The sequence below is a fragment of the Equus caballus genome, chromosome 3 (genome assembly GCF_041296265.1).
Source record: "Equus caballus isolate H_3958 breed thoroughbred chromosome 3, TB-T2T, whole genome shotgun sequence".
Classification (NCBI taxonomy): domain Eukaryota; kingdom Metazoa; phylum Chordata; class Mammalia; order Perissodactyla; family Equidae; genus Equus; species Equus caballus.
Window position 1 is genome coordinate 55,168,307 of NC_091686.1, and position 12,361 is coordinate 55,180,667.

The 12,361-nt window shown below is 40.9% G+C and overlaps 2 protein-coding genes across 12 annotated transcripts in view; one reads left to right on the top strand and one right to left on the bottom strand.

Annotated features, from left to right (window-relative positions):
• The window catches only part of HERC3 (HECT and RLD domain containing E3 ubiquitin protein ligase 3), a 98,055-nt gene that overhangs the window by 10,711 nt on the left and 74,983 nt on the right, over positions 1 to 12,361 (bottom strand). For all 11 annotated transcript variants that reach the window (XM_023637727.2, XM_023637728.2, XM_023637730.2 and 8 more), the window contains 4 exons: positions 11,547 to 11,690; positions 10,372 to 10,538; positions 8,189 to 8,255; positions 7,606 to 7,688 (listed from right to left, as the gene is read on the bottom strand). In XM_023637727.2, the coding sequence (XP_023493495.1) occupies positions 7,606 to 7,688; positions 8,189 to 8,255; positions 10,372 to 10,538; positions 11,547 to 11,690 (461 nt within the window). The remainder of the gene's footprint in view (positions 1 to 7,605; positions 7,689 to 8,188; positions 8,256 to 10,371; positions 10,539 to 11,546; positions 11,691 to 12,361) is intronic.
• On the top strand, positions 1,495 to 3,406 carry NAP1L5 (nucleosome assembly protein 1 like 5). The gene has a single exon (NM_001433567.1). The coding sequence runs from the start codon at positions 1,567 to 1,569 to the stop codon at positions 2,125 to 2,127; it is 561 nt and encodes a 186-aa protein (NP_001420496.1). The 5' UTR covers positions 1,495 to 1,566; the 3' UTR covers positions 2,128 to 3,406.

The following is a 12,361-nucleotide window of genomic DNA, read 5'->3' on the forward strand; positions in this document are numbered from 1 at the left end:
ACTCAATCATTACAAATGGAAACAGGGAAGGGGGGGAAATAAATGATCCAGAACAGAATTAGGAAAGTAAAATAAACAACAGAAATCACAAGTACACAAAAAACTATGATGTTTGCTAATGGGAATATATTGGCCCTTTTGTAAATGGTTACTTTCTTGGGGAAGGGCACAAAGATGTCTTTTTCTAAAAGAGAATATTGTTGCAGGTTATCTTTGCATATTAATAAGTGCAATTATTTTGTAAAAAAAAAAATAAACCACACAATGAGTGCTTGCTGTGTGTCAGCACTAAGTGTTGTACATATTACCAACTAATTTAACATTCACAAGAACCAAAAGATGGTACCAAATATATTTTGGGAAGTAATTTCCTAACATTCATCTGCTTGGTGAAAGTTTCAGCAAGTCCCAATATAGTGAAAGAAAAGCATTTCAATCAGTAACGCTGAATCTGAACACATTCCTGAGGAATTTCTGGAAGGATCGTTTGTCTTCCATTCCTCAAATATGTGCTCTCAATCCTTATTCAAGAAGTTATCATTTTGGTTTAGTAAAAGAGCTAAAATATCTATTCACTTTGCTATTAGAAAACAAGATTTCGCTACTTAAGATCTTTTCTTACGTTCTCATATACAAATCACAGCAAGACCGACAGAGCAGGTGCTGAACTGCGGCACGCTCTGGGGACACCATGTGCGCCACACGGGTGTGCCGCGTGTCCCGGGAACCGCAGAGATCGGCCCCAGGCGCCGAGGGCCCTGCTCGCCTTCGGCCCTCCGCCAGCTTCTTTCCTCCTCGCAGGCCAAGGACTCTGAGGGACCTTCTCAAACACATTCCAGAACACCAGGGTCCTGAGACTCTCCACCCAAACGGCTCGCAGAGACCCAGGGTCCGCCCAGGGGAGAGAAGACCTTCTCACCGGTGTACATACGCCGCTTGGCCAACACGCGGCCAAGTGCGGATGCTGGGGGACGGCCTGACGTGCAAGCTGCCCTGTCCACACACAGGCACCCAAGTCCCAAAGGGGGTGGAATCGAGTCAGCTCTCCCCTGCCTCCACTTTCTGGAATGGAATTCGGAGGGATCTGAGAGGTGACCAAACCGACTCCACAGGAGTGAGCCAGACACCCTCCCACGGCAAAGCGACGCCAGCTGCGGGCAGATGTGGACAAAGCCCAGACAGCTGTACTGACAGATGGACACAGGGCCCGGCGTGGGGCCCAGGAGCAAGGTGACCCCGGCTGAGGCCAGCAGCAGCCCGCAGAAAGGGCCTCGGGCCCCGCTGCCACTCCCGCCCGGCTCCACGGGGGTGGGCACGCGGGCCGACCGCGGCGGGGCACCCAGCAGACGGCTTCTGACGCCAGCAGCAGGGCCGAGCGAGGGCAGCGCAGCGCCCACAGCCGAGCCAGCAGCCAGTCCGGGGCCGGGGTCCCGGGGGCGGGGCCGCGCGCACGTCACCGCCGCGGCCGACGTCACGGCCGCTTGCCGCAGCCGCAAGGTCCCCGCGCGCAGCTCCGCGGCAGGTCTGTGCGGGAGCCACCCAGCCCTCTGCGGCTTCTCCTCTGACATGGCTGACGCGGAGAACCAGGGGCCTGCGGAGCCGAGCCAGGCGGCGGAGGCGGCGGAGGAGGTAATGGCGGAAGGCGGTGCGCAGGGGGGAGACTCGGACAGCGCGGCCGGCGACTCGGACAGCGCGGCCGGCGACTCGGACAGTGCGGCCGGTGAGCCGGCCGAGGAGCCCCAGACCCCTGCCGAGAATGCACCAAAGCCTAAAAATGACTTTATCGAGAGCCTGCCCAACTCGGTGAAATGCCGAGTCCTGGCCCTCAAAAAGCTGCAGAAGCGATGCGATAAGATAGAAGCCAAATTTGATAAGGAATTTCAGGCTCTGGAAAAAAAGTATAATGACATCTATAAGCCCTTACTTGCCAAGATCCAAGAGCTCACCGGTGAGATGGAGGGATGTGCATGGACCTTAGAGGGTGAGGAGGAGGACGATGACGAGGAGGAGTATGAGGATGAGGAGGAGGAGGCGGAGGAGGAGGCAGAGGAGGAGGAGGAGGCTGCGGCAGAGGCTGCCAAAAATGAGGGTCCCCACTCTGCCGTGTCCGATGACGCCAAGAAATAAGCGGAGCAGAGGCTGAAGAGGAGAATGACGACGAAGACAAAAACGCTACTTTTTTATACATATATATATTGGTGGACTTAAAACGGCTCAGGTTTTGGACCAAAGAACAATGTGAATCAATTCTGACATTCCCAAAAACATATTAAATTGAAGCAATCAGATCCTGGCCAGCCCGTTTCAAATTTGATTTTCATTTTGAACATAAATGTATCAAAAGATATTAAAGAAAATGAGTTTAATTTAAAATAATTTCTCCATGATCGCTTCTTGAGGACTGGAATTGAGGCTTATTAAGGGTGTCAAGTAGATGTGAAGTAAAGAATGTCACTTTGAAACTCATTCATCACACTACGCACGGAACACCCAAGCCAAGACTGAACGTGTTCTCAATGCCTAATTCTTCAGGTTCTTTACTCCTGAAATTTTCCAGTGCAGAACCCAAGAAAAGTCTCATCTTTAAGACTTTGCTTTTGTAACCCAGACATCAGCTTTACACTTTGGGGAAGAGAGATGGACTGGAGGAAGCATGGGCTGGAGATCATGACAGTACTGTTAATAAGCCTGGAAAACTGCCACTTCAAATTCTAATGAATGTTCTGAATATTGAAATTTAGAGAAACATGATTCTGAGAAGGAGGGTGTATAACTTGTATAGTATTGTCAACATATGTGTTCGTTATTTACAGTCTCATGTTTATGTGTTTTCTTGGTAGTGTCTATTTACAAAGGTGTAAAAAAAAAAAAACCCAAATGGTTAAGTATTAAATCCCTTTACCTAGCATTCTAGAAATATTAATTTACTTCAAGAGATGTAGAATGTAGCAAATTCTGTAAAGCATGTGTATCCAGTGTTATGTAGTTTGATCCTCGTAAAGTCTTTTTGTCCCGTAGCTTTTAGAATGTAGCTGTGAAAATTATCAGAACTCTTCACTGAAGCTAATGTTTGGAAAAAATATACACTTGAAGAACCAATCCAAGTGTGTGTCCCCACCCACAGCTCAGAAGTAGAAAGGGTTTAAGTTTGCTTGTATTAGCTGTGCCTTCATTATTTTGCTATCTAAATGTGATATGTTAAATATAAAATGGTGCATAATCAAATTTTACTGCTTGAGGATAGACTGGCTTACAGTCAAGGATTTTTAGGAAGGACACATTTAATCTAAAGACTCTTAGCTTCTTTGTGGGTTTTGAATTGTGTGTGACCCAGTGATCTATAAACATAAGCATAAAATTGTTTACCACTGTGGTGTTAATAAAACAGTATTTTCCAAAAACAAAAGGACTCGGTACTCTGTCTGCCTGGCATCAAATCCCAGCTTTGCCTATTAGCAATGAACCTTGGGCAATTCAATTAATCTACGTGTGTTCAGTTCCTCCTCATCTGTAAAAGGGGAGAGTAATAGTCCCTTCCTCACAGGTTATTATGGAGAACAAGTGAGTTAATACAGACAAAGCCCAAAGAACAGTATCTGACACATACTAAGTGCTTGAGAAATTTCAGCTATCATTATTATTATTATTACTACATAGAAGATAAAGACACTGATTGGAAATTCAATCCTCATCTCCCGAGTTACAAAAGAGGAGAAAATGCACATCATTATAGTCTTAAGTTTATGATTCCTTATTGTCAGAGAAGAATGTGGCCTTTAATTCAAAAACACGAGGAATTCAAAAAACTATCTTGTTTTGGTTTCCTCAATATAAAAATCAGGTTCTGATATCCTCCCAGAGAGGATAATAGACTTCAATGTGACATTATAAATATACAAAAAAGGCTATTTCAACTTTACATTTGGGCATTCTGAATGAAGTAAAAATAATAAAATTAAAGACTCCAAAAAGATTTTTAAAGTTGTATTTTCTTCCATTTTCCTAAGGGTTAAAATTACACAAAAGCAAAATTTAGACTGCTTTACCTTAGGAAATGGAAGGCGGCTCTGACCTGTTGCTAATGGCAAGAGTTTAGTAAAACTTTAAGGTAATATTAATCTTCCTAGGGCCAGGCCAACCAAGAGAGAAAATCAAAATAATGTATTATATAGCAAGTCAATCTTAATAGAAGCAAAAACAAAATCTAATAAAATTCAATATTCATTTATCTCATTCTATGAATAAGAGACTGTCATTTAATATTTTTCTAGGTCCAGCAAAAAAGGTAAAAATGAATGAAACAAATAATGTATAATTATTGGGGAAAAATTTTTTTTGCAGGCCTGTGATTACAGATAGAAAATCCAAGAGAATTAAATGAAAACTATTACATTTAGTAAGTTTGAGGAACTGACCAGTTACCAGATAAATACATAAAAACCAATAACTATTTCTAGGCACTAATAATGATCAAAAATGGAAAAGGCTCTCACAGTGAAAGGAGATCAAAATACAAAAACCTCTAACAAAAAGTATGTATAACCCTTGTGAAAAGAAAAAACAGACTATCACAAAGAAGTGTAAAACTGATCTTTGGATAGTAAGACGGAATATCACAAAAGTGTCCATTCTTTCCAATTAACTTTTAATTTATCCCACTATGTTTTTTCCTACACAAACATATCTATCGTAAAGTTTAATTTATAAATTAGGCTCAGTATGAGATTAACAACAATAATAATAAAATAGAACAAATATAACAATATACTGTAATAAAAGTTACCATAAATCTTAGCAACCTCAGCATACGGTTTTTTTCCTTTCCTTATTAAGTCGAGAACTTTCACCTTTTCACTTAAAGGAAGCACTTTACAGCTTCTCTTTGGCATATCCAAACTGCCAGCATACCGACTCTTGCACTTTGGGGCCATTCAGTAAAATAACGGTTACTTGAATGCTGGCACTGTAATACTGAGACAGTCAAGCTGATAACTGGGACGGCTACTAAATGACTAACGGCAGGTAGTGTATCAGTGTGGGTATGCCAGACAAAGCGATGATTCGCTTTCTGAGGAGGACAGAGTGGGAGGGCATGAGATTTCATCATGCTACTCAGAAGAACGTGGCATGAAATTTAAAACTTATGAATTGTTTATTTCTGGACTTTTCCATTTAATATTTTCAGACCATGGGTGACTGGGTAACTGAAACCACAGAAAGCGAAACCGTGGATAAGGGGAGACTACTCTAACTCATTTGATGTCTGCAGCTCTTGTCCAAGGATGCAAAGCAATTTTAAGACCAAATGGAATGTGATAAATTATGGATACTGAATTGGTACCGTTCTGGCCTTGTCCTCCAGGGTAGTGGTGACAGGAAATATCTTATTGTTAACAAACACAGCTTCAACGCCAGCAGTATCTGTGTACACAACTGCCCAAGCTAAAAATCCAACAGGTATTATTTTTATCATTCTTTCATTTAATTTTCTTAGACTGATCTAAGAAATACCCAAAAAGGACCCCCAGTGATGACATTACAGCATATAACAGAGCAAAGGAAAGAAGAGCTGCAATGATTAATGTTTTACAGTCATACACAACCCTTCTTACCAGGATCTCAATGTGCTTTGCTGATAAGATTTCTGCTTTTTGCAGCATAAAAGAAAAAAATTCACTCATACCTTTTTCTGACTGTCCCTAACTGACAGCAATCCTAAGTAATATGGCAGTAACCACGCTAGGTTCTCAGAAGCCCGTCCAACAGGTAACTGTGTGACAGCAACAGGGGGCAGCGGTGGTGAAGGGGGGGTCTGCCTCCTGTCACCATGTACAGAGACATGTGCGACAGTTCACCGTGTGTTCGATGAGTGCTAGTGACCCAGAGCAGCCAAAACCTAAACTTACCTAACACAGAAGCTGCTCCACACTTTAATCTCAAACACAGTGTACTGACAATAAAAACAGGAACCATCCCCTCCGCCTGGCAATATTTAAAATGACAGCACTCTTAATTGTACAGAGACTTGAAAACTTTTGAAGCTTTTTTATAGAAAATCATGTAACAGAATAATGGAGATTTGTAATACAAGTACAAAACAATGTAGGTTCCTTCTCATCACTCTCTTGAATTGATGTCTTGCTGTTAAAGAACCTTCTCATTATGTTAATATTATATGTTAAAGAACGTTCTTATGGAAAACGTTTTGTAGGAGTAGCACTGAAGTCAGTTAGGGGCAAGTAACTGCCAAGTAAGAGAAAAGGAACCCACGTGGCTTTTAAACAAAAGCACGCTCCCCACAGGATTCTGAGCGCCACTCGTGGGGTTCAGCAATGTCCGTCAGTGTGTGTTAGCAACAGATATAAATAGTGAAGAGGGAAAAAAATAAGATAAAGAAAGTGTGCCACGGACCCACTTCTATCATGTGACACCTTTGCTCACAAACCAACAATGGCTTCTTATTACCTGCTGAATAAAGTCTAAATTTCTCTGATTTTCAAAGACTTCTACAATCTAATCCCTGAGCTAAGCTGGTGTGGGTCGTCCAAAGGAAGCTTCCCCCAGCCATGCCCTCATCCAGCACTCACACCCACATACTCCTCCCTGTTCTCTGCCTGAAATAACCACCAAGATCCAGCCATCACTCTACGGAGCACCTTTTACTTCTTATGTCCTCATCTCTACTTTCTAGTATCCAATCTTAGTCAGCTGCCCAGCCTAGCTCTATCCCCTATCTGTCCTCCCAGATGCATCTGTGCAAGGTGACTCCTTCCAATTCAACCACTCAATCTTGTCTTCCTATCTCATTTATGGTTGCACATGAGAACAGCTTATCACCTAAACAAACTGAGTTATACTTCAGTTTTCCTGCACAGTTTGTCTCTCAACTACTGAGTCAATTCAACTGCTGATTCAAAGAAATGTCTGTTGAACGAGGAGAGACAGTGAGAGGGATAGGGAGAGAGCCAGAAAGAGAGAAAAACTCAGACCCAGAAAGAGAGAGAGAGCAGAAAAGGCAGAGACAAAAAGTATTCTAACAGCAATAACTCTATAAAGATATGAAAAAGAGCTTTAAATCCCAATAACTGCCTTAACCGCAGTACAACAGCACAAATCGCCAGTGCCTGCACTAGGTCACTCTTTTCCCCACCCAGGGTATCCAACACAGAGCGTTCTGATGACTCACCAGAGTATAAAGACATTCTGAATGCTCCCCTTCCTCAGGCTGCTTGCCTAGCTCATTGTTAGTTTCTCACAGATGATGCGCACATTATTTTGTCTGAAACCTGATGCAGAAGCTCAGACATCCTTTGAAAAACTAAAAGCTGTGGCCGGCCCCGTAGCCGAGTGGTTAAGTTCGCGCACTCTACTTCGGCAGCCCAGGGTTTCGCCTGTTCGGATCCTGGGCACGGACATGGCACCACTCATCAGGCCATGCTGAGGCGGCGTCCCACATGCCACAACTAGAAGGACCCACAACTAAAAATATACAACTATGTACCGGGGCCCTTTGGGGAAAAAAAGGAAAAATAAAATCTTTAAGAAAAAGTAAAAGTGCAGAGAAATAAAGAAGCAACATCTGCAGTAGTCTAAGGGCAGACTAACCTGTTATCCTTGCACACAGTTACTTTGTCTCCTTCAGGTATCAGTTTCTTCTGTTCAACCACTCCATAGCTTTCTCGACAAATCTATATTTAAGCAGGAAAAAAGAAATGTTTCAATTTTGTTCACCACTTATCTTTCTCGAACCCAAATGACTGAGAGAAGCTTTAGGAACAAACTTAGCTTAATAACTATTTATTAGCACAGAAATTCTTGGGAGAAAAGAGAACCTGAGTCAGAAAACACTGGCATCTTAAAAGGTATCTTTTTGTTTTAAGACAAAGCATTGCCAATAAATGCAACCAAGGAGAAATGATACGAACTCTAGAAAAGAAATATATGTATCAGGAGTAAAGAGGATTAATGCTTCAGAAATTTTCTTAAGTGCATAGATTAATCATTCATTCATTTATTCAGCACATTTACTGAACTCCTGTAACACTCAAGACACTATGAATACAATAATTTGTCTCAAAGAAGTCTTTGAATTTGGTCGTTGGTTTGACGAAAAACTAATGTTAATTATGACTTGTAAGCATGATCAAAGAGACAGCCATGATCATAAGTAAACTGTGGAAATCCTTACCGTGAAGTTGAGGCAGAAAGTCTCCTCAATATCTTCCCCAGGATAATCTAAAAGTTCTTGAAGACTCCTGATCATTGAAGGATGGAGAAAGGGAAAGAGGCAAATCAGACATTGCAATAATGTTTCTACCTGAGTCACATGTTCAGATTGTTTGCACAGAAAAACTATAAAAGAAGATTCTAGAATGCACATAAATCCAGACTGACAGAAAATGTTACCTATACCTTTGAAAAGAAATATAACAGTAAGACTTGTAAAACCTTCATTAATTGTTCTCTTTACCTACCGACAAATCTTACTACATTTATGAAGAGATTCAGATGGATTTATATCTGACATACTTATGTTCTCTTAACCCTGGTATTGCCTGGAAGTAGATATATGAGGAGATGGTACTGCAGTGGCCCTTAAGACTGGTTTCATCCCTAAGCATTAGTAGAATATCCCTCCACCATAAAAAAGCCACAAAGTCACTTCATCCACTTAGGAATCTTAATGGCCTACCTGCTAATGCAAGGGGCTCTTTATGGTAAAGACACTCTGTCAAACTAAAGAATACTGAAACATGTACTCTTAAAAAAAGAATATGTTTATGCTAACAATGGTCATATCCTAGCTCTAAAGAGAAAACAGTCTTGTAACTAGACCTCATTCGCACTTTCTTCTTTAGGAGCTCCAAGTCTGGCAGTTCCACCAAGAGTTGCCCAGGAAGAAAATTCCTAGCGTGGAATTTAAATCCACTATCAGTTAACCAGCCAAATCGTTACTGGAAATATATCAGTCTCAGCCAGGCTGGCAAAGTAAACAGCACACATTTGTCATTCTCTAGCCTTCTCTTTCAGTTACCAAAAAATTAAGCCTGCCTGTGTCTCCTCTGCCATTTTTGTATATTCCTTCTAAATTTTTTCTTCCTTTCTGTGTCCCCACCCCTCCCATCCTTTAGGGTTTCTCAGTATTGGTGTCCTATACTGGTAATGTGACAGTCTCATTTCCAGAGGCTACCTTAGAGACTACCCTTCCATCTCCATCTTAAAACCGGTACTCTTTCTCCAGGAAAAGGGATATTCCTTCCATTGAAGCCAAATGGATTATACTGTTTACAGAAAGCCAAGGATATGATTGATGTCTTTTTATATATGTGATCTTATGCTACCTAAAATCAATGCAGAAAAACTCAGAATAAAAGCAATTTGAAGAGCCAGAAAGAAAATAACATAAAAATGCCTCCACTACTTTGGAAAACAGTCTGACAGTGCCTCAAAAGGCCAAGCTGAGAGTTACCATATGACCGAGCAACTCCCCTCTTAGGTATATAACCCAGAGGAATAAAAACTTATGTCCACACAAAGATGTGTACAAGAATGTCCACAGCAGCATTATCCATAATAGCCAAAAAGTGGAAACAACCCAAATATCTATCAACTGATGAACGGATAAGCAAAATGTGCAATATCCATCCAATGGGATATTATTTGGCAATAAAAAGAAATGAAACACTGATACAAGTTACAACATGGATGAACCTTGAAAACATGCTGTATGAAAGAAGCCAGACACAAAGGACCATATATTGTATTATTCGATTTATGTGAAATATCCAGAATGAGCAAGTCTATATGGACAGAAAGAAGATTAGTGGTTGCCTAGGGCTTGTGGGACGAGGAGACTGAGATGATGATTAAGGAGTACCAGGTTCCTTCTTCAGGGGATAAAAATATTCTAAAATTAATTGTGGTGGATGCCTACACAATTCTAAATATACAAGAGTCAATGAATTACACACTTTAAGTGGGTGAATTGTAGCGCATGTGAATTATATCTCAAAGTGTTTGTTTTTTCAGAAAGGCTCCCTTTTCAATACTTTCTCCCCCTGTATTTCTGGGCCACGGCAAGCCTCAAAGTCCTTATTTTTGCTCAGGATAAGGAAAGCAGAGATTATTTTGTATTCCTGGGGAGCTAGGACCTCCCTTTTCCTTTTTCCCCTCTTGCCCTCAGAGTAACATAGACAATACATCAAGCAAGAAGCCGTACAGCTATGTCTTAAGACAAAGGATACACAACAGACCCTAACCATATGGTTTGATAAACACAAACTTGTACATGTGGTATTTTCAACCTTCAACCCCTATGAGAGGGAGCCAGAGCAGTTTCCCACACCATCTGCCTATCCTTTAGCTCTGTACCTTCCTTCAGTGGGTGACAACTCCTTCAAGTCTTCCAAGCCAGGCTCTACATTCAGTAACTTCTTGTAGAGAGCCAACGGGAAGTGGAGATCGACCACGGTGGAGTTGTAGATAGCTAGGCCACAGGTTATGCCAATCAAGTGAAACCAGTTGTGCTCTACAAAACACTTTTCAGTATGTATGCAAATATATTAAAAAGAAATGCAATGTTTGTGACCCTCAAAACACTATCATTTTTACCTCAAAATATTTTCAGTATAAAAGAATAAAGATCTCATTAATATTTAGTTTACCTTTTGAAGCAGAGAAACACTCTGATAAAAGTTCAATTATCCCCCAAAAGCTGCCACGTAGACAAAGTTAATATTTCACAGCTCATCTACCGATACAGAAGACAGCATACAATCATCTAAGGCAATGCTGTCCAACAGAACCTCCTGCACTGATGGAAACATTTCATTCTGTGCTGTCTCACATGGTGTCACCAGCTACATGTGTCTACCGAGCACTTAAATGTAGCTAGTACGACTGAGGAAACGAATCTTCAGTATTAATTTTAATTAACTAAAACAAATTTAAATAGCTAAATGTGACCAAGAGCTAACTTTTTAGAACAGTGCAGACCTAGGGAGACAAGTTTAGTAGAACTAAACGAACCAAATGAAGGCTGGTTGAAATTAGAATGCCTTTTAAAACTTAGCTCTCCTACTGAATTTTCAAAACTAAAGTGTGCATGTCTTTCTATGAGTATTCAGACACATACTATCATTGTTATTAAAATAAAACATATTTGACTACTACTTTCCACATCACAAAACCAATTTCTTTATCACACTGCTTTCTACCCTTCAAGGATAACAAAACTTGGATCTTACCTACTAGAAATGGAAATGGACTGATGGGTGACAAAATGCACTATGAGGTCTTGGCAACAGTAAAAATGAAGACCAGATAAATTATTTAGACTTTTTTTTTTTTCTTTTTCTCCCCAAAGCCCCCCAGTACATAGTTGTATATTCTTCGTTGTGGGTCCTTCTAGTTGTGGCAGAGACATTTTAAATTATCATCTTTGTTACACTCCCCCCTTTGCAAAGTCAGAAGTTGCAGGATTGATCTGACAACAAAAAGAAAGTTTAATTCACTCCATCTGTTTAACTGGGACATCACTAACTTACCGTATCTGAAAACCACAAGAGATTTGAATCCTGATAGTAGGTAAACATTCCATAGATGGGATTCAAAAGTTCTTTTAAAAGTAAAAGAAAGAACTCTTTTGTGACACCACCAGCATCCACTGCTTCTTCACCATCAAAGATTACCTTAAAATAATGAAAGTAGAATTAATACTTCAGGGAAATCTTTAGCATTTTATCTTTTTTTAGCAAATTCTTCCCAAAGTCAGGACAAAGGAGGGAAGATATAATAGACCACACTGATGCGATGAGAACCACAAAGGGGTATCTGTTGATTATTAACAAGGCACTTACAGACACACAGAACTTTTACCAGGTACTTCGAGGACTACAAAGGAAGTCAGAAGTTTACCAAATGCCCACAGAAAGTCTACCATCTATTTGGGGCAGTAAGGCGAACATAAAAGAATCAGAGAGAACATTTTACTTTCAAAGAGTCAAATATATTGAGAGGTAAATGTTCTAGCACATAGAGAAAACAATGACTAACCTGAGTAAAGGAACACTTTCTGGAAGAAATCTCTCTTGATGGGGTTCTAGAAGTGACTAATGCACATGGAAAGGAGGAAGGCATTCTAAGCAGGCCCAGATCTGGGTTCTGTGAGGGACTATAAACAGACCCATTTGGGGCATGCTGGACCAGAAACGATCATCACAGTAACCACCATAGCCAACCAACCAATGGGATTTATTGAGAATTTGCTACAGGCCAGAATGTAAGCTCTACTAGCCTAATCCTCAGCACAGCCTTATTCATGGGGATTACCATTATCATCCCCATTTTACAGGTAAGGGCT

Excerpts from the sequence above, each read along its gene's own strand:
- NAP1L5 (NM_001433567.1), top strand. The coding sequence starts at position 1,567 with ATGGCTGACGCGGAGAACCAGGGGCCTGCGGAGCCGAGCCAGGCGGCG.